The sequence below is a fragment of the Rana temporaria genome, chromosome 4 (genome assembly GCF_905171775.1).
Source record: "Rana temporaria chromosome 4, aRanTem1.1, whole genome shotgun sequence".
Classification (NCBI taxonomy): Eukaryota; Metazoa; Chordata; class Amphibia; order Anura; family Ranidae; genus Rana; species Rana temporaria.
Window position 1 is genome coordinate 423,173,429 of NC_053492.1, and position 22,220 is coordinate 423,195,648.

At 44.1% G+C, this 22,220-nt stretch overlaps 1 protein-coding gene across 1 annotated transcript; it reads right to left on the reverse strand.

The window, feature by feature from the left end:
* Positions 1 to 438: 438 nt before the first annotated feature.
* SRP9 (signal recognition particle 9) lies at positions 439 to 17,682 on the reverse strand. The gene is made up of 3 exons (XM_040351375.1): positions 17,512 to 17,682; positions 2,023 to 2,091; positions 439 to 1,001 (listed from the first exon to the last, which is right to left on the reverse strand). The coding sequence occupies exons 1-3, from the start codon at positions 17,581 to 17,583 to the stop codon at positions 882 to 884; spliced, it is 261 nt and encodes an 86-aa protein (XP_040207309.1). The 5' UTR covers positions 17,584 to 17,682; the 3' UTR covers positions 439 to 881.
* Between the last annotated feature and the right edge of the window lie 4,538 nt (positions 17,683 to 22,220).

The following is a 22,220-nucleotide window of genomic DNA, read 5'->3' on the forward strand; positions in this document are numbered from 1 at the left end:
CCTATCATTTACAGCCAAGGAAGCTGCTTCTGTTTGATCTTCAACTGCCATGGTGCTACACGTGTGATCAGTTATGACACCAGCCATTTGATGATTTGACAGTTTAGTTGAGGACACAAGCAAATGTGACAGTTAGTAATGCCAGCATTCCGGGAATGTATCTGTTAAATTGATGGGTTTAGTTCCGCTTTATCATTTAATACTGTTCAGGAGCTCTGGGCTTCAGCAAAATGGCAGCTTCCAGAAAGAAACCGGAGCAATGCTGGAAGCAATTTACAGCACACACACACACCTTTTCGTAGCATAATTGTTAACAATTTATGCTCCTTGCTAAAGAACTATATTTATCAAGATGTTATGGGTAAAGTTCCGCTTTAAATGAAAGCTTGCATACATGATGCAATACCAAGCTAAAGAAAAAATAGGGGCACAAGAAAATCAAAACAGATTAAATATCCTTTAATAGTTTTGTCAAATAAAATGAGGTGAATCACTGTAAGGCAGATGACTTTCAATGTATCTTATAGATAATTTCTGCATAGCCATAAAAATTGAAGAAGAAAAAAACAAAAACAAAACCCTTTATAATATTTACATGCTGCCTAAGTATTAATTAATTTTGGAGAGTGAGATGTCCACAGGGGAATTCAAATACGTTCTTCCATTTTCATTAATAAATAGAAGCTTTCACATGAAAGCATAGCACTTCCAAAAAAAACTAAAATAATGATAAAAAACCCCACTGCCGAGCACAGCTTGGCACAGCTTAAATGCCGGCTCCTTTTTCGATTATCCACCTCTTTGTATTAAAGTCATTTCTGTGTCTTGATGGACATGGAAAAAAAAATCTGTACGTTCAGGTTGGTCCTATCTGGAGACTCTCAGTCTGTTTCCATGGTGGCACTGCGGGATTCCCTGGCAACCATGAGCCGCATCAGCTGACTGTGGAATTTCTCAATCCTCTTTACGTCTTGAGCCTGGTCTGTGCTGTACAGCAAACACTGGAAGAGAAAGAGAAAAGCAGCACGTCACAGCAGATCTATACAGGAGGAGGAAAGCGGGCACTTCATTTATTAAAGGGAACCTCTCACTGGAAAGTCTTGTGAAAATTAGTGTTACCAGGTGATGGCAAGCAGTAGGACGTGTGTGGGGGTAGATACTACCACACTGTGAAGACCACAGGGCACAGAACATAGCACTTAACTTGGACACTTCCACAATACAACAGGGGGAGCTAAAATTACCTACTAAAGGTAAGCCCATTGCATGCTGGGAGACACGTTGTGGCTGCTGGTCATGTGTCTTGGAGCAGAAGTTCTGCAGGACCCGATATATTTACAGTCAACAGGCAATAAAATGACCCGAAACTTGGCAGGAACCCCCAGTTCTCCTACACAAGTGTGCTCCCATGTTAAAACGCAAGTCTAGTCATGGGCACAGTGAGGCACGCAGATAGACACCCTAGGCTTATACTCAAGTCAATACGTTTTCCCAGTCTTTTGTGGTAAAATTAGGTGCCTCGGCTTATACTCGAGAACATACGGCATATTCTAGCTTTCAAATAGCCAAGTTGGGCCCTGGCTAAAATAAATGCGATTTCCAACCACTTCAGGCCTGTCTAAATATTAGCATTTTTAGATGTGCATATGATATAGGAGTAAATTCTCTTCAAGTCGACATGGCTATTGCAAAATAAATAAATTTTTACTGTACTATATGTCTAGCCAATACCTCCCCCCAGTTTTGGGATAGAATGTGGAAAGATAAGACGACTTGTCAGGTTGTATGGCTTTCTGAGGCTCTGTAAGCACTTGTGTCAATGGGTGTCTGCCTGCAGTTGATGCGAATATGGAATGCACCTCAGAACACAAGTCGGCAAAATCCCATTGCCGGTGTCAGAAGATGAAATATTGCCTTAAGGGCTGGATAAAAAGCAAGCAAAGGGCCACAGTTTTGAGACTACTGTTCTAGAGCAATAGAATTGCCATAATGAACAGCAGTCTGACACATAAGACAACTTACCACAACGTCATCTGTGACTTTTATACGCAAGCTGCCATCGCAATGTCTGTACTTCAGCACCACACGAACCTGCAGATAACAGCAACAGATATTATGTACCACATATCCATATAAAGGGTTCAAACAAAGATTCTTGTAGGACGACGGTTTTAGCCATACTCCCTTCTAGATTCCTGCCCATACCTTCAGCATCCTCCCAAAGACCATTCTTGCATGCAAAGTTTTGCCAATTCCCAAAAGTGCTAAAATGAAGAGCGATTAGCTATGTGTGGGGGCAGGGCTTAGTGCAACTTCCAACACTACACCATAGTTTGAGCTTTGTTTGTCTGAAGGACCCTGGCATTCAATAACGCACACCTTGAAGAGCCTGTACACATACCAGAACAGTTTGGGCTCTTCACACGGGCGGACCCAGTATGTCCACTTTTTCATCCATCCGTGTGCGGATGAAAAAGAAACATACATTAGTCCCTATGAGATTGCAGATGTCAGCAGATGAACATCCACTGACACCCGATCTCGCCCGGTTCCCCAATCCTCCGATTCATCAGTGCATATTTATATCATTGTTCGCTGTATAAATGTGAATGGTCCCAAAAATATGTCAAAAGGGTCCGATGTGTCCACCGCAATATCGCAGTCCTGACAAAAAATTTAAGATCGCGCGCAATTAATAGTAAAAAAAAAAAAAAGTCATGATTTTATCCCCTATTTTGTAGACACTATAACGTTTGCACAAACCAATCACTATACGCTTATTGCGATTTTTATTTTTTACCAAAAATATGTAGAAGAATACGTATCGGACTAAACTGAGAACAATTTTTTTATTTATTTTTTATTGGATATTTATTATAGCAAAAAAGGAAAAAAATTAGTTTTTTTTTCAAAATTGTTGCTCTATTTTTGTTTATAGCGCAAAAAATAAAAACCGCAGAGGTGATCAAATACACCAAAAGAAAGCTCTATTTGTGGGGGGAAAAAAAAGGACGCCAATATTGTTTGGGAGCCACGTCGCACAACCGCGCAATTGTCATTCAAAGCATGACAGTGCTGAAATTTCACCTGGGCAGGAAGGGAGTATATGTGCCCAGTAAGCAAGTGGTTAAAGTGCATGTACACCTAATCACAAAAACTCATAAGCTTTAAAAGTGGTTGTAAAGCAACTATATTATGATCATGCAATGCCCTCTGTTAGCTAACATGTATGCCAGTGTCTTTGCTGTAGAACAAAAAAAAATGCTGACTTTTACCTTGTATCACAGCATCTCCCAGCGCTCACGTGACTCCTTGGCTCTCTCTTCTCCCTGGCTATAGCGGGAGGGGACAAGAACTCCCACTGACATCAGCCAGAGAGGAGAGAGCCGGCTGAGCGCCGGGAGAAGCTCTGATATAAGGTCAAAAAGTCAGCATCTTTTTTTTTATACAGCAAAAGACACATACAGATGACAGAGGTGATGGCATGATCATAATATAGTTATGGATTGCAGCAGGAGGGGAGAGCTAGGGACTGGACGGAGCTGACATATGGGGAGGGGGGAGCTGACAGGAGAGCTGTGGATGACAGAGGCGGGTAAACTGACCACAGTTTCAGGGCTCAGCAGCCATGATAAACCGGGACCAGTTTACAAAGGGAGGGCAGAACCAGACAGCATCAGCCAGGTATTTCAAGTGATACGGGGGGGGGGGGGGGGCAAATTACACAGCACAAGCACTGTTGGTTCACTGTACACAGTGAACCATGATACCAAACAAACCGAGAAATAGATTTATGTACACCGCGCCGGTCCTGAGGAGCTGTGGCTATGGGTTTTTAGGCAATTTGACCTCTAAACTTGATTCTAGATACTACCACTTTAAAAAAAAAAACTCTGCAATTACTAAACATGCATTCCTCTAAAACAAATCAGTCAAGATCCTTGTTAGACATAGCTCATGGCGCTGTACAAAATTATGCACTTGTGTGAACCATCCGCCTGCGGTCACCAGCCTTGCACAACACTTGGGATGTGTAAATGTCAGATCAGCAGAGCATGAAGATAAAACGACTCGGGTCAGACACGGCTGCTCGCACAGGGAGCTCAGCTGGTGCGCCAAACACTCCCAGAGCACCGACCATCGCCTGTCTTCCTGAAGATCGCTTGTTGTAGAGTTTGCACTTTATCCAATTAACAGCCCAGGGCCCATCAGGCAACAGAATGAGAAGGTCTTCACAAGGCGGCTTGATTGAAACGACAAGCCATTAACACCTCTAACATTCATGAGAGGGAGGGAGTGCATTGAAGAGCTGGGAGAGCGCCTCAAAGCCAAAATATTCCCCCGCGCACACAGGACCGCCGATTAATATTTTATTACCTGGCTCTTACTAAGAAATTATCATTCGGGATAGGTAGCAGGCGTCTAACACGACATGCTGCTCCCAAACATGGGCACAGCATGCCTCTAGGAAAGGAGATATTTTTAGACATTATGGAAATCCTGGAACAGCCCCGAATCGGAGGAGACTGAACACATTTACAGTTCTTAAGGAAACCATGCCTTAAAAGGAACATGGCAGCGGCCATAGCTGCATAGATGCCTGGCAGTCCTGCTGACCATCTTTATTCGATATACAAAGTCCCCAAACCAAAAGATGGACTGACTTTTCCGTTGTTCTTGATGTGCCTATGTACGTCGGCACTTTGAAGAGGATATCTCGGTTATGGCAGCAGCTGCTGCCATAACCAAGGTATCCACCTCTTCAGGCAGCTGTCCGGTTTACGATAATGGTGGTCTCTGCAGCAGGCTCACCGCAAGATCATCGTTATCAGTGGCGGACCCCCCTCCCGCCACTTACCGGAGCCGTCAGTAGCGGCAGAGGCGATCGGGTCTTCTTCCTAGCTGGGTATGGATACGAGTAAAGGCAAGATGGCCCCCACCCATCTCCATACCATGGCAGGGCATTTTAGTCTAAATATGAGATCTTTTTGACCCCAGATCTCATATTTAAGGAGGACCTGGCATGCTTTTTTCTATTACAAGCAGGGCTGTGGAGTCGGAGTCGAGGAGTCGGAGTCGGGGGAAATTTTGGGTACCTGGAGACGGAGTCGGAAAACAATGCACCGACTCCTACTAAATTTAGATTGGAATTTAAAAAAAAAAAAAAAAGCAAGTTTAAATGTCCCAATTCACAAAAAGTTATAATTAATGACTTCTCTACTGTAAGAATAAAGACCAATGCATGCAGTGCCTCACGTAACCGCAAAACGAACACGTTAAGTGACCGTGAAGAAGCATGCTTTTCATGTGCTTCACTATATGGCACGCAACGCACAATTAGGAGCTGCAATACTTATACTTTCCATAGTGTTGTGTTCTGCTTTTACAGGGAACGCATGTTAGAGAACCAGTAAGTGTCCAAATAAAAAAATTCCAACAGGAGTTTTATAAAGCACTAAAAGAAGTTGAAAAGTATGATCGCTCATCAAAACTTACTGTTGAAGAAGCCATCCTTGTTTATCCAGAGATCGTTAGTGATGTGGCCAGAATAGTTACTGCAATGCCACCCACCCAAGTCAGTGTCGAAAGATTATTTTCAGCCCTAAAAATAATAAAGTCTGACTTAAGAGCCTCTATGAAAGGATCTGGCAGAGGCAATTCTCTTCCTTAGAACTCTACATTGAATTGATTTGCATTTGCTAAGCCTAGAACTACATTTCAAGATTAATATAAACCATTTCTAGGTTTTGCAGATTTTGTTTTTGGTTCATTATAGATAAGCTTTGTTTTTGTTCTAAAACAACCAAATAATGTGGTTTGTATTTTTGAACTGGTAAAGATCCTGTTCCTGATGTTTATGCCTGCTGCTACTATCCAGTCACTTGATTGTTTTCATTGTGTTTGTCTTTTGCTTAAACTGTGCAATACAGTAGACTGTTGGCTTCCCAGCCAGTAGTCCTGTGGTAGGTTGCGTTTCTTTCACTCAAGGAATGTATAAAATACATTCGCATATTAATACAGAGGAGTCGGAGTCGGAACATTTATCTACCGACTCCACTGCCCTGATTACAAGGGATGTTTACATTCCTTGTAATAGGAATAAAAGTGACTCAACCCGCCCCCCCCCCCCAAAAAAAAACTGTAAAAATAAAATAAATAAGGAAAAAATAAATGTTTTTAAATCGCGTGCAGAAGCAAACGCATAAGAAAACTGTGTTCAAACTACATGTGAGGTATCGCCGCGATCGTTAGAGTGAGAGCAGTAATTCTACCCCTAGACCTCCTCTGTATCTCAAAACATGCAACCTGTAGAATTTTTTTTTTTTTAAACGTCGCCTATGAAGATTAAGGGTAAAAGTGTGTCATGTTGGGTATCAATTTACTCAGCGTAACATTATCTTTTACATTGTAAAAAAAAATAAAAAAATTATAATGTTTGGGGGTTCCAAGTAATTTTCTAGCAAAAACTTGTAAACACTGAGTCTGAAAAACAGGCTCGGTCCTTAAGCTGTTAATGAACTTTCATCCATGGGATAAAAAGGGGAAAACCTCTTAGGGAGGAATAAAAATCCTGTCAGGATGTTCCCAATCGGCATACACCACCTGTTCCAACATTGGGTGTAAGGGAAAAGTCTGTGTGGCCCGAAGAGGCTTCAGGGACCCCAAAGAGGACCAGAGGGGGTTCAATAACCTCTGCAAGTGGCAACTTAAAGGCAGAACGAACCATCTGGGTATGAGTCTGGATCAAAAGACTCAAACCTCGTACACACGCTCAGTTTACTCTGAAAGAAACAGCAAGAAAACTGCTGGCAGAGCTTTCTTGCCGAGTACAACAAGCGTGTGTAACAACAAGCGTGTGTAACAACAAGCGTGTGTAACAACAAGCGTGTGTAACAACAAGCGTGTGTAACAACAAGCGTGTGCAACAACAAGCGTGTGCAACAACAAGCGTGTGCAACAACAAGCGTGTGTACAAGGCTTTCAGGTTTCTCGTCAAGAAAACTTCCTAAAATCTCGACGAGAAAAATAGAGAACACGTTCTCCATTTTCTCGTCGTGATTCTCGGCAGTGTTTTACTGCCGGGAAACCCGAGTGTGTATACTTATCTGTCGCCCTGGAAACCCGCGTATACTCGAAATGACTTTGACGCGTGCGCGGTAGCTTCTTAGGCATAGGTAGGGTGCAGCAAGATGGCGGCGACGGCATCGAACGTGACGAGCGCATGCTCATCGTATGCGATGAAGTCACCACGTTCTTGCACTCGGGCGGCAAGAATCTCATCAGGAAAAACGTTCCCCCCCCCCCCCGCCGACAAGATTCTGGCCCGTGTGTACGAGGCTTTAGAGGCAGACACCAAGTGGATATCTTCTTGTCCATGATTGCTCAGAAGCAGACTCATCAGTCAGGCCCTCCACAGAATCCTGAACTTTTAGCTTTTCCCCATCCTCAACCCATTCTTGCTCAGGGGAGGGGGGGGATCTGTCACGCTTCTAGCTAGCTGTCGCGCTTCGGCTAGGGCCAAGGACAGTTCATCTTTGGTGATAAAAGGGTGAAGAAGCAGCATTGACTGTAGGAACCATACCAGATAGGCGCAGCGACTCAGGATTGCCCGGAAGTCTCTGGTCCTTCAGGGGATACAACACTAGGGATATGACTAGGTTCATCAGGAGCTACCGACGACAAAGGTGTGCCCTTCCCCATAGCGTTAGTCCTGCTCCACTTTTTTGAAGACATTTACAAACCACAAAAAAAGGGGGAGTACCTGGGTGTAGTATTAACACACCTCAGAAGGGAGACCCTTTACTAGGGCTCACCAAGCCCCTATGCAACAATCCGGCTAAGCACCTTAAGCTGCCAAGCAACACCGCGTGACCCGGGTAAGGAGAAATGAACCGCTGCAAATGCCTGGTTCACAGCCTGTTCTGTGTCCCAAAGCTGCCTTATGGAAGCACCACATGCTTGGCATACACATCTTAAGTAAGCTGGGTCATTCTGGGCAATCGTGCGCACACGGTCCCGGCAACCGGGCGCGGATGTATTTGTATATGATGTGAATCTCCGTGTGCACAGATCAGGCTACGGTGTATGCGCAGCTCCGATCGCACACAATGCCTATGGCGAAGCCGCGTGCGCCATGGCCGCCAAACTGCTGAGCACAGCAGCACTCTTGCGAATGCACGTGCGCCATGGCGAACCAAGGTGAAATGGCGCACCATCATACAGATAAAAAAAAATGCCATACACAAGCAAAAAAAAAAAAAAAAAAAAAAAAAAAAAAAGATACCCACAGCTAGCCCAAAACTCCCCCGTATGGTCACTGCACACAGGTATCCAGCCTCCAGCTAGCTTGCCTAATTGTTACAATCACTGGGACACCCCACAATAAAGGGGTTTCACTTACCTGTCTAGGCGCAGGGCAGCTTAGAAACTAAGAGCCCAATCATCACAGCAGGTTCCTGTCACTTGAGGAACTTCAAGGACTGGGTACCCTTTTCATGTTTAGGGACCACTCCCATGGACCTGTACTGCACCCTGCAGGAATACCTTCGTGCTGTGGTGTCCAGGATTCCACTTCGCAAGGTCCAGCGAAGTGGAATCCTAGACCCTGTGAATTACAGAGGTCACATTACAGGAAAAACCTAGGAGGATCTTGAGTCTTCTTTGCAAGGCTCTGGTACCATTTAACAAAGCATATAGGCCCAGATTCTCGTAGGAGTTACGCCGGCGTATCTCCAGATACGCCGCCGTAACTCTGAGTTTGAGGCGTTGTATCTATGCGCCTGATTCTTCGAATCAATTATGCATAGATTTGTCTTGGATCCGATCGGCGTATGTCTCTTACGCCGTCGTACCTAAGTTGCATATTTACGATGGCCGCTAGGTGGTGCTTCCGTCGATTTTCCGCGTTGAATATGGTAATAGATACGCCGATTCTCAAAACGGACTTCGGAACAGCCTCGAATTTTTCACGTTTTACATCGTTTGCGTAAGTCGTCCCTGAATGGGGCTGGACGAAGTTACGTTCACGTCGACTAGGCATTGAGCGGGTGCAATTTAATTCGAAAATTCGACACGATACTGAGCATGCGCACGCGTGCGCCGTTCGAAAAAAGCGTCAACGTGGGGTCACGATTAATTTCCATAAAACACGCCCACCACTTCCACATTTGAATTAGGTAGGCTTACGCCGGCCCAGTTACACTACGCCGGCGTAACTTAAAGCGCAAGTTCTTTGAGAATACGGGACATGCCGCTCTAAGTTACGGCGGCTTAGTGTATCTCAGATGTGCTACGCCCGCCTAAAGATAGGCGATTCTACGAGAATCTGAGTCCGAATCAAATTAAACAAGGAATTGACCGATCGGATCCATTTAAGAACCGTTTGTGGGACTACAGACCTGGAGCTCAGAGAGCTCAAACAAACGTGCCATCCACCTTGCAGACACTGGTTTAAAAAAATAAAAAACACTGATGTACTTCCTGTATGGGAGTCTTATATATGGGATCACTTCCTGTCTAAGACTTTGTCTACCAGTGTCCATTCACCTAGAGATGGCGTATAACCCAATAAATAATGAATATTAGCCTGTGTCCCATGATGTATGAAAAAGAAATGCCGATTTATTTTTCTCCCCCCAGGCATTAAAAACTTGATATTTACCCAGGTTGAGGCAAAGGTTACAGAAGGTTGGGACCTAGAAGCCATTAAACCCTCTGACTACTGAGCACTATGAATTTACTGTAAGCCTTGCAGGGTTCATAGTCATATATGCTTGGGTTTCCATAGCAACCGGATCATTTTAATCAGTCTAAAAATAATGTACAGCAAGATTAGCCTTGTGTTCTGCTGTCTCCTTTGCTGTGGCCTTTCCAATCCCATTACAGATCAGACGACACCAGCAAGTCCAGACACAAAGCTCAGTGTGCGGGTGAGGCTACGGGGGCAGCAGTCTGGACATCATAGATCTGGATTCATTTCTTTAGGCAAGGCTGGGTACTATGGTTCGATTTTCGTATAGTGTGTAAATAACTTAACATCCGATTCAGGATTTGCAAACAGATATTTAAAATGCTCCCCGATACCTGAAACTGATATCTTGCAGCCATATAAAATGAATGGGCGCAAACCTCATGCGATTTGAAGAGGAAGGAGGTGCGATTCCTGTCCGAATCGCATGCCATTCCCCATTGCTCCTGTGTGTTCCCCACTGTGTGAACCCAGTATAGATTTTCTTGATTTAAATCTAAATTTATTTATATAAAATGCTTTTGGAGTACAAATCTATCTAAAAAGATAGTTTTCAAATTAATAATTTAGTTTATTCAGCATGAAATGGAGCTTAGTTATCAAGCATGAGGCTGTATATTCTGTAATGCAATATTATTTATTCAATGAATCCAAGCCGAAATAACATGCACTGCATTGATGCATTCACACAATTTTACAGTAACCATGAGATAAAACGTTCAGTAATATTCCTTTTATCCATTGTTTTGCAAATCTTTGTACACTACAAACTGTATGATTAAATCTGTTCTGTTATCACTGCTTTACTAACCTGACAGCTTATTATTCTAAGTAGGAAACCTTCATTTTGTTTGCAAATAGAAGATTCTAACTAGGGATGCACCAAAATTTCGTCCGAAAATTGCCTTTTCGGCAATTTGCTGAAAAAAAAATTAACGCCGATAAGGGTGCCAACTAATCGCTTATGAAATCGTTAGTTGCAGCCCTAGTTTAATTCTTACCCGGGGTACCATCAAAATTACTGTAGCCCAACAAGCGGCCCACCAGATCCATTTTGGCACTCCATGGCCTGGCCTGGGTTCACCGAGGAAAAAAATAAAAAAACCACCACACCCTAACTATTTGCAAGTGTTGTACAACTGAAACCTCTGGGCCCTCTGAATTGTACAATCCTAAAGCCTCGTAGGCACCACTTTTCTCGCCCCCCCCGCCCCCCCTTCAACCCAGTTCCGGTTCCCAGCGATTAAATGCCTCATTAAAAACAATGTGAGGCTCACAGCTATTCATGGCCACGCGCCTATAATTACTCATGGGAGCAATTACCTGCGATTGATCAGTCCTGGATGCAGGAGGGGTTCTCAAGGGTTCAAATAGCACTGCAGCTCGGCACCAGTGCAGGAGTGGGGCAAATAGAAAAACGAAAACTGGACAGCCGCACTCCAAAATAACTTAAAAAAGTTGTCTTTATTTTTCAACTGTACAAACACAGTCACTGCAACCAACAGAAAACAGGATGGCCGACGCGTTTCGCACTTAGAGTTAGTGCTTAGTCAGTGCAGGAGTGGGCATTACCCGTACTGGAGGCTACTATCGCATCCACTGACACCAACACTGGAAGCAAATACTGCACCCACCGGCACCAACGCGGGGGGGGCTATTACTGCACCCACCGGCACCAACGCGGGGGAGGCTATTACTGCACCCACCGGCACCAACGCGGGGGGGGGGCTATTACTGCACCCACCGGCACCAACGCGGGGGGGGGCTATTACTGCACCCACCGGCACCAACGCGGGGGGGGGGCTATTACTGCACCCACCGGCACCAACGCGGGGGGGGGGCTATTACTGCACCCACCGGCACCAACGCGGGGGGGGGGCTATTACTGCACCCACCGGCACCAACGCGGGAGGGGGGCTATTACTGCACCCACCGGCACCAACGCGGGAGGGGGGCTATTACTGCACCCACCGGCACAACGCGGGGGGGGGCTATTACTGCACCCACCGGCACCAACGCGGGGGGGGGGGGCTATTACTGCACCCACCGGCACCAACGCGGGTGGGGGGGGCTATTACTGCACGCAACGGCACCAATAAGGGCTTCTTTTACTTCCACTTTCTCTTCAGTATGTTCTGGTATGGTACCAAAAATTCATCAGGACTGAAATTTTTGGTTGCCGAGGTGCATTCACCTTGAACAGGCGGCCTAGCTTGAAACAATGCAGCTCAATGCACAAAAAACACACAGCCATTGTGAGCCTTCAAAGGTGTCAGGAGCTGGGTTCACACTTTTTAGGCTGTGTTCAGACTTGTGCGATCACAGATATTGCATGCAATTCACACCGCATTGCTGTGCAGATCAAATGCGATGTCTGTGCGATGCGAACTCAGGCAAAGCCATACAAATCACATTTGTACCAAAACTGTGCAGGACCCTTTTTTTTGTTCCGCGCTGAAATAGGATCGCATAGGTGTTTGGTGCAATCCAATTCCTGAATCATTTCACAGTTCGCACTGCGATCCGATCTGGGGGTTGTCATTAACTTTACACTGACACCCCCCCTGATCGGTTTGCAGATGTCAATGTTAACCAGTGTGCAATTCAGGTGCGATGTGGGAACTGGCACTGAACCACAGGGTTTCCCGCATTGCACCAGTGTGAACTGAGACTTAAAGACAGGAGAAAATGATCTGGGTATAATAAAGTTCAATTTTTCAAATCAAATTCTGTGTTTAAATGAAACAAAAATGCAGCAGGCCTGCGTGAATGCAACCTGAAGTGTTTTTACATCTTTCCACTACTTCTGTGCACATCCGCACTTTAAAGTAAACCATGGACACAGCACTGCTCACATGTAGTGCAACAGCATTAGGATAGGTAAATGTTCATTCATTGGAGAAGTTTACCTTTCAAAAAACATATGCACATTTTTTTTTTTTTACCTGCAAAAATAAGTGCATTTATTTATTTTTTACTGGAGCCTGCAGAGCATTGCACCCATAATCAGCAGATCGTGAGTGCAAAGTCAGACTCCTGTAGTCTCTCTAGCTTTGTGCCCTTATCCCTATACAGGGTTTTAGTAACAAAACTAGAGGAAGACTGAAAGAACTGCGAGCGTGCTGAGCCGTGCGCTCCCAGCCCATTCAAACTACATCTGTCACAGGGGTAGTTTTTTCATTCACACAGGTCTGTGAACAGCACAGCTGCTCCATTTTCAAAAAAGGGACAGCGGGTCTGGATAGAAGATCTCCTACCTGTTATCACAGAGCAGGGATCGCTGGTGGTCGGAATCGGGTGCATAGGAGAATGTTACACCCTACATATAGAAGCAACATGCCCTAAAGGTGAATCCTTTCCTTTAAAGTGGTTGTAAACCCACTATTTGGACTTTTACCTACAGGTAAGCCTACAACATGGCTTACCTGTAGGTAAGGATAATATCTCCTAAACCTGCACGGTTTAGGAGATATTACCCCCGCAATGCGGGCGGCGCATGCGCAGGGGGGACTCCACGGCTGAAGGACCGGCATCGCCGGACCCTGCCGATTTTAAATCTCCCGCGCGCACGCGCGGGAGTGACGTCATCGCCGCTCCAGCCAATCACAGCGCTGGAGCGGCGATACCCGGAAGACACGCCGGAGCAAGATGACATCCTGCTCGGCGTGGACCAGGTAAGTGGTACACACCTCGTTCCGAGGTAAGTATTTCATAATAGGCTAGTATGCGATGCATACTAGCCTATTATGCCTTTTGCATTGCAGGTTTGGGGGGAAAAAAAAAAAGTTTATGCAGTTTACAACCGCTTTAAATCTTACCAATATTTTACACACAAAAGTTTGTTGCGTTCCAATGTAAACAAAAACACAAACAACGTGCTGCTTTTAACAACTTGAAAGGAGTTGGGACCCGTTTTTTCAACTCTATTACACTGCGAGTGTAACACATCCTCCACCCTCCCCGGGTGACATGACACCATCAACACGTGACAAGTGACAACACACCATCCTCACCACCCCTTCATTCTCCCAATGTCTGGAAACCTGCAGTGCCATGTTGTTGTCCCGATGACATGATGGGCCTGTAATGGAAGCACAGCCTGCCATCATAAGACTGTAATCCCCAACAAAATGACATTTCAGGTGAGCAATAACTGTACAATCTCCTATAACTAGGTAATACAAGGGCCTAAAGGGGGAGGAGTTACGTGACGTCACCCGCGCTCGCCGTCTCACATGCTGGTGTGTGAACAGATCGTAGAATCGGAAGCCTGCAGCTCCGATACATGCTATTGATGCTTCACACTCGGCTTTGAGTGCCACTAATTGTAAGTTGTTACCTGTTTTTTAATAAATACCTAGTTTTACCAGACAGAGAGCACTAGTCTGTTTCCTCTCTCATTCACATATACCCTCCTGCTGACCTGGAAATTGGCTGAGCTGAGTTGCCTATTGGGATTTAAAGGTTTTTTTGCTCACACCTGGGAGGTGTAAAACGCTTTGTGACCTAGCCATGGTCGAATGGCTGAGGTGAGAGGCCATCTATTTAGTTAATCGGTGGAGGATTCTTTACCTGTGGATCACAGAATTTCTGATTTACTGCACTCAATCACTTTACATTGGAGCACCATTTGGATTTTTCACTTGTGCACTATATGGACTTTCTTCAATATTTCATTATTATTGTATTGTCTTAGATTTTATTTGCGCTGCACTATTTTATACACTATTTGACTTTGGGACTTTTTATTTGAATTTATCCTTAGTGCTGGCTTGCAATCTTTTGTTTTTTGTGTTTATTATTCCAGCGCTGAATTTTTCTTTATATCACAATACAAGGGCCTGCTTGACTGGATAAAAATGTAAAGTATTGTTTAGGTTTATCCTCATATTATAAAGTTTTGGTAAAACTAAAGAGATTGCACAGAAATTGTAAGATCAGACTGTGCAATGTATGGCCAGCTTGCTATAGCATTGTGTATCATAAACAACAGGTTTTTTAAACAAAATCCTATTTCCCCCCCCTTTTCTCTTCTCCTCCAGCCTCTTTCAGCTACTTCCAGTCTATAAGGACTAGTTCCAGCAGCAGCTGCACATAAGAGCTCTGGACTGGCTCCCTGAATGACATCAGACAATGCCCGAGCAGTGTGTGTTGGCACAGCGCCCTGTAGTCTCCACATGACGAGGTGAAAACACAACAGCATTGCCAAACAGGAAGTACCTGATGCAGGGCTTTCATGGTAGGATCACCAAGCATTCTTTTAACAATCGTTCCTAACAAACATGTTATACTTACCATGCTATTTCACAGAGCAGTCCCTTACCTCCTCTTCTGAATTTCCCCGCTGGCGCTGTCCCCTCCGAGTGCCCCCATAGCAAACTGGCTGCTGTGGGGGCACTCGTGTGGGACTGTTCCTGAGCTGGGCGCCCATAGTCAAACATAGCGTGGCTCGACCCCCGCTACCCACTAACAGCAGTAATGGCTCCTGCTGCCATCAGTGCAGCCTGTGAAACCAGCAAGAGGGGAGAGAAGACCTGCAGCTGAGAACAGCACTGGATCGGCGATAAAGCAGATAGCGGGAAGTTTTTTTAGAACCACTTTAACAAAGCTTGTATTAGAAGCGTAACCTGCAGTACAGAAGACTATTAGTCCCAGGCTCTTAGGAGAAGAAAAACAAGTTATTATATATGCAACGTTGCTGGGATTTCTAGTCCCTCTGGATACACAGGCCATACTGGGGTTTGTATTGGAAGCACAGCCTAGAGTTTGGAGAACTACAAGTTCCAGTCTATCCAGGCTATAACACACATACATACAGCTTCTGGGAGTTTCAGTGCCTCTGGATGCACAGGTCATACTGGGGTTTGTATTGGAAGCACACCCTAGAGTTTGGAGAACTACAAGTTCCAGTCTATCCAGGCTATAACACACATACATACAGCTGCTGGGAGTTTCAGTGCCTCTGGATGCACAGGTCATACTTGGGCCTGCTATAAAAGTCATGTCTTCCAATGTACAGAACTACAAGTCCCAGCCGCACCAGCTTCTAAAAGACAGGGCTGGTGAGTGTTGATGTCCCTCTGAATACACAGTGTACTGGGGCTTGTAAGGGAATCACAAACTCTAGTAGACAGAACTACAAGTACCAGTACGCCGCGTGTATCCAGAGAGAAGACGACGCAAAGTTCCAGGATCTGACTTATACGAGTATGCTGGGAGTTGCAGTCTCACTGGATACATAAAATATAATGGGCTTTGTAAGGGAGCAGTCTGTAGTATAGAGAACTACAAGACCCAGGACATGATATACACAGGAATGCTGGGAGTTGTAGTTTCTGAATAATCTGGGTATACTGGGACTTTTAGTTCTTTATACCACAGACTGTGCTTCCCTTACAAGTCCAGGGACCTGATATACCCGAGAATGCTGGGAGTTGTAGTCTCTGTATTTTGGAAGCTGATGAGGCTGTGTGTATCAGATCCTGTGACTTGTAAGGGAAGCCCAGCCTGTAGTATAGAGAACTAAAAGTCCCAGTATACCCTGATTATACAGAGAAACTACCACTCCCAGCATTCCTGTGTATATCATGTCCTGGGACTTGTAGTTCTGTATACTACAGGCTGGGCTTCCCTAACAAAGCCCAGTATGCTTTGGGTATCCACTACAACTCCCAGCACAGCCTGTATTATAGAGAACAAGTCCCAGAACCATCATATACACAGGTATGCTGGGAGTTGTAGTCTTTCTGGATACAGAGGGTATACTGGAACCTGTAAGTGAAGCACAGACTGTAGTTTGGAGAACAAGTCCCAGCCTCAACAGGATAAAACACACACACATACAGCGGCTGGGAGTTGTAGTGCCTCTGGATGCAAAGGTCATACTGGGGCTTGCTATGAAAGTCATGTCTACCAATGTACAGAACTACAAGTCCCAGCTTCCTAAAGACAGGGCTGGTGAGTGTTGATGTCCCTCTGAATACACAGAGTGTACTGGGACTTGTAAGGGAAGCACAAACTCTAGTAGACAGAACTACAAGTACCAGTATGCCGCGTGTATCCAGAGAGAATACAACTCCAAGTTCCAGGACCTGACTGACATTGGTATGCTGGGAGTTGTAGTCTCACTGGATACATAAATCATACTGGGCTTTGTAAGGGAGCACAGTCTGTAATATAGAGAACTACAAGTGCCAGTATACCCTGGTTATCCAAAAAGAGACTACAACTCCCAGCATCCCTGTGTATATCATGTCCTGGGACGGATAAGTGTCTAGACTAAAGGCTGTGCTCCCTTACAAAGCCCAGTATGCTTTGTGTACTCAGAGACTACAACTCCCAGCACAGCCTGTAGTATAGAGAACTACAAGTCCCAGGAACTGATATACACAGGAATGCTGGGAGTTGTAGTCTCTCTGGATACAGATGGTATACTAGAACCTGTAAAATAAGCACAGCCTGTAATATAGAGAACTACAAGTGCCAGTCTCACCAGGATAACACCAACAGCTGCTGGGAGTTGTAGTTCCTTTGGATACACAGGCAATTCTGAAGCCTGCAATGGAAGACCAGCCTGTCTGTGTAGTTATAGAATTCCCAGCTTATCCTGGATATAGATGGAGTATGCTGGGAGTTGCAGTCCTCCCAGAGACAGAAAGTACACTATGGCCTGTCAGTGTACAGAACTAGAAGTCTCAGCCTCACCGAGATATAACACAGCCAGCTGTCTACCATAGAGACGCAGAGCCCGCCCCCTTTCTCACCTTCATAGGATCAGCCTGGTAGAGCTTCTCAGCGGCCCGGGTGAACTCCTCCCAGGCTCGGTAGTACGGCATGGTGTCTCACTTCTCTGCCCTGTGGATGGATGACTGGGAGGCCGGAAGCCGGGATCACACATCAGCATTCCACATCCACGCCGTACGCGATGCTCATTGGCTGACGCATTGACCTCTGTCCAATCGGTATTGAACGCCGAGTTCGAGCCTCGAACACTTCCGGGCCGCGCAAGACTCTGTGGTGGGAAGGAGCGTCGTTGTGAGGTAAGAGATGTAAGGTGCGCCCTCTAGCGACCAGTAATTGAATAGCACTGTGTGCAGTATGTGAACAAGGGGGCTGGAGGTGCTGAGACTGTATATAGACTGTAGCTGCAGAAGATCCCTGATTACCTGGACACTTCCTCCATATAGCTGTCCTTTATACTGAACACCGATCAATCTCATAATATAAATACAAATGTCTTACTTACATTATCGTATATATTTATGTGTGTGTTTTTATTTGTATCGGTCACCCCGTTGGGGAAATTTTACCTCACTTCCTGTTCCTTATGAGAAATAAGGGATTGCAGCCATTTCTGAGACAGGAAGACGCAGACAGCAATAAAAACATTATAAAGGTTTAGCCCCGATTCACACCGGGTGCGGTTTTGGAGTCGCTCTACTTCCACGTGATTTCAAAGCCGCCGATCAGTGTGACTTTGTGTCACACAGATGTCAATGCACGTCGCACATGAAATCGCACAAAAATAAGTAGCTGCGACTAACATCGGACTGATTTGAACAGTTCCATAGTGGCAAATAGGGTGCAACTTGTCATGCGACTTTGAGCTGTCAAGTCACACCTGATGTGAATGGGGGCTTAACCCTCTCCACTTTACTAAAAATGTGCATTTGGTTTTGCCTGCATCCCCATTACTTCCTGTCCTGATAGGAGGTCTGAATGGGACATAGCCTAACTAAAGGGCCAAAAAAACTTTCCGGAGGCCCGACAGGCTGAGCTATTGTTGCAATCATTGGTGGGTCTGCTGACAGAGGTCTGATTGGCCCAGATCATTCTTTTAGGATACAGAAATAATTCTGCTAGTACATGCTGTACTCTATGATGTATGTTACTTTGTCCACACTCCCCAATTCCATATGCCATGCTGTACATTCCCTATTCCACATTACCTCTTTCCATATTGATACTGCTGGGGGATTTATTGTAACTTCTGTGGAATGTATTGTTACTTCTGGGGGATTTATTGTTATTTCTGGGGGATTTATCGTTACTTCTGGGGAATTTATTGTAACTTCTGTGGAATGTATTGTTACTTCTGGGGGATTTATTGTTATTTCTGGGGGATTTATCATTACTTCTGGGGGATTTATTGTAACTCTGTGGAATTTATTGTTACTTCTGGGGGATTTATTGTAACTCTGTGGAATTTATTGTTACTTCTGGGGGATTTATTGTAACTCTGTGGAATGTATTGTTACTTCTGGGGGATTTATTGTAACTCTGTGGAATGTATTGTTACTTCTGGGGGATTTATTGTTATCTCTGGGGGATTTATTGTTACTTCTGGGGGATTTATTGTAACTCTGTGGAATGTATTGTTACTTCTGGGGGATTTATTGTAACTCTGTGGAATGTATTGTTACTTCTGGGGGATTTATTGTAACTCTGTGGAATGTATTGTTACTTCTGGGGGATTTATTGTTATCTCTGGGGGATTTATTGTTACTTCTGGGGGATTTATTGTAACTCTGTGGAATGTATTGTTACTTCTGGGGGATTTATTGTTATTTTTGTGGATTTGTTGTAACTTCTGTGGAATGTATTGTTATATTTATGGAATTTATTGTTACTTCCGGGGGATTTATTGTTATTTCTGTGGAAATTACTGTTACTTCTCGGAGATTTATTGTTTTTTTTTAAGGATTTATTGTACCTTCTACAGAATTTATTGTTACTTCTGGGGAATTTATTGTTATTTCTGGGGGATTCATTGTAACTTCTGTGCAATGTATTGTTACTGCTGGGGGTATATTGTAAATTCTGGGTGTATATTGTAACTTCTTGGGGGTATATTGTAACTTCTGTGGGTATATTGTAACTTCTGGGGGTATATTGTAACTTCTGGGGGATTTATTGTAACTTCTGTGGGATTTATTGTTACTCCTGGGGGATTTATTGTAACTTCTGGGGGTATATTGTAACTTCTGGAGGTATATTGTAACTTCTGGGGGATTTATTGTAACTTCTGTGGGATTTATTGTTACTCCTGGGGGGATTTATTGTAACTCCTTTGGGATTTATTGTTACTTGTGGAGCATTTATTGTTACTTCTGGGGGATTTATTGTTACACCTGGGGGGATTTATTGTTACTTTTATGGAATTTATTGTTATTTCTGTGGAATTTCCTGTTACTTCTGGGAGATTTATTGTTACTTCTCAAGGATTTATTGTACCTTCTACAGAATTTATTGCTACTTGTGGGGGATTTATTGTTACCTCTGTGGAATTTATTGTTACTTCTGGGGGATTTTCTGTAACTTCTGTGGATTTTATTGTTACTTCTGGGGAATTTATTGTTGCTCCTGGAGTATTTATTGTTACGTCTGGGCGATTTATTCTAAATTCTGTGGATTATTTTGTTACTTCTGGGGGATTTATTGTTACTTCTGGGGGATTTATTGTTACTTCTGGGGTATTTGTTGCTTCTGTGGAATTTATTGTTACTTCTGGGGGATTTATTGTTACTTATGGGGGATTTATTGTTACTGCTGTATTAACCATTTTTGCTGTTGGGGAATTTTTAGTTGTTACCAAGGGGTTCATTCTTTAACCACTTGACCTCCGTAAAGGTTTTACCTCCTTCATGACCAGGGAATTTTTTGCTATTCAGCGGTGTGCTACGGTCACACAACATTGTACACAAATTAAATTTATATAAAAAAAATCACACAAATTGAGCTCTTTTTTTTATGCCATTTGATCATCACCACTGGGTTTTTTATTTTGTATTATATATACAAAGAAAGACAGAAAATTCTGAAAAAAACCCCCAATATTTTCTACTTTTTGTTATAAAACATATCCAATTAAATTTTTTTTTAATTCTGCTACATAACTTTAGTTAAAAAAATAAAACAAGCACCCCAATAAGTGTATAGTAATTAGTTTGTGCAAAAGTTATAGCGTCTACAAACTATGGTATATATACTGGAATCTATATTAGGAATGGAGTTGATCAGCGACTTATAGTGTGATTGTGATAGGGTGGCGGAAAATCTGACACTTACAGATCCTTGCTGGGAAGTACACTAACTGACACTCACATCGCTAGTGACACTAATGCAGTGATCCGTGATAATACTGTAGACTGACACTGTACTAATGACACTGACTGGGAAGGGGTTAAGATATGGGGGTATTTAAGGGGTTAACTGTGTGTCTAACCAGTGTAATGTGTGCTGCTTTTACTAACAGATATGGCTTTCTTTTCTCCCTGCTTTTCAGGGGGAAGAAACAGCTAGATCACTGATCACTGCACACAGAGGTCTGTTTATTTGTAAACACAGAACACTGTGCTGTGATTGGACACAGCCGATCAGCAGTTTTCAGTCCAAATCATTGGCTGGGTTCTGCTGCAAAGCTTATACTGCATCCATTCCAATCACGCTCTGGACTGAGAAGACAGGTATTGATGAACAGGTACAGCATATTACCAGGATAGGTCCAGTCTGCTGTTTCTCCTTACTCTATCCAATCACAGGCTAGGGGAGGGGCATGACATGTAAGGCCTCGTACACACCACCCAACATGTCCGATGAAAACGGTCTGCGGCCCAGCTCGAGTCACTGTCAGGGGCAGGGGCAGGCGAACCTTAGTAATCCTTTATGTTACTGTCCGCTTCCTGTATATGGATTCATCGGGTAGTGTGCAGGTATTCCGTCACTTCCTCGATGCCGCAATGTCTCCTGGGAGCTTTTGTCATTGTTCCCAGGAGACATTGCGGAGGTCTGCCGCGAGTTATCGCGGGATTTCGAAATAACTTATTTCTAAAGTGGCCAGTAACAATATATTTTTTAAATTGATATTTTTTAAATCAAAAAGTAAAAAAAATTGTGTTTTTTTTCAAAATTCTCGCTCTTCTTTTGTTTATAGCGCAAAAGAATAAAAACCGCAGAGGTGATCAAATACCACCAAAAGAAAGATCTATTTGTGGGGTAAAAAACATAAAGGGGCAGATCCACAGAGCGAGTACGCCGGCGTATCTACTGATACCCCGGCGTACTTTCAAATTTCCCGCGTCGTATCTTTGGTTTGAATCCTCAAACCAAGATACGACGGCATCTGGGTTAGATCCGACAGGCGTATGGCTTCGTACGACTTCAGATCTTAGATGCAATACTTCGGCGTCCGCTGGGTGGAGTTCACGTCGTTTTCTGTGTCGAGTATGCAAATTAGCTATTTCCGACGATCCACGAACGTACGCGCAGCCGTCGCATTCTCTTACGTCGTCTCTAGTCGGCTTTTTCCGGCGTATAGTTAAAGCTGGTGTTTTGCGGCGTATAGTTAGACTTGCCATGTTAAGTGTGGCCGTTCTTCCCGCGTTTATTTTGAATTTTTTATTTTTGTTGCGTAAGTCATCTGTGAATCGGGATGGACGTAATTCACGTCTATGTTAAAAAATATGACGTCCTT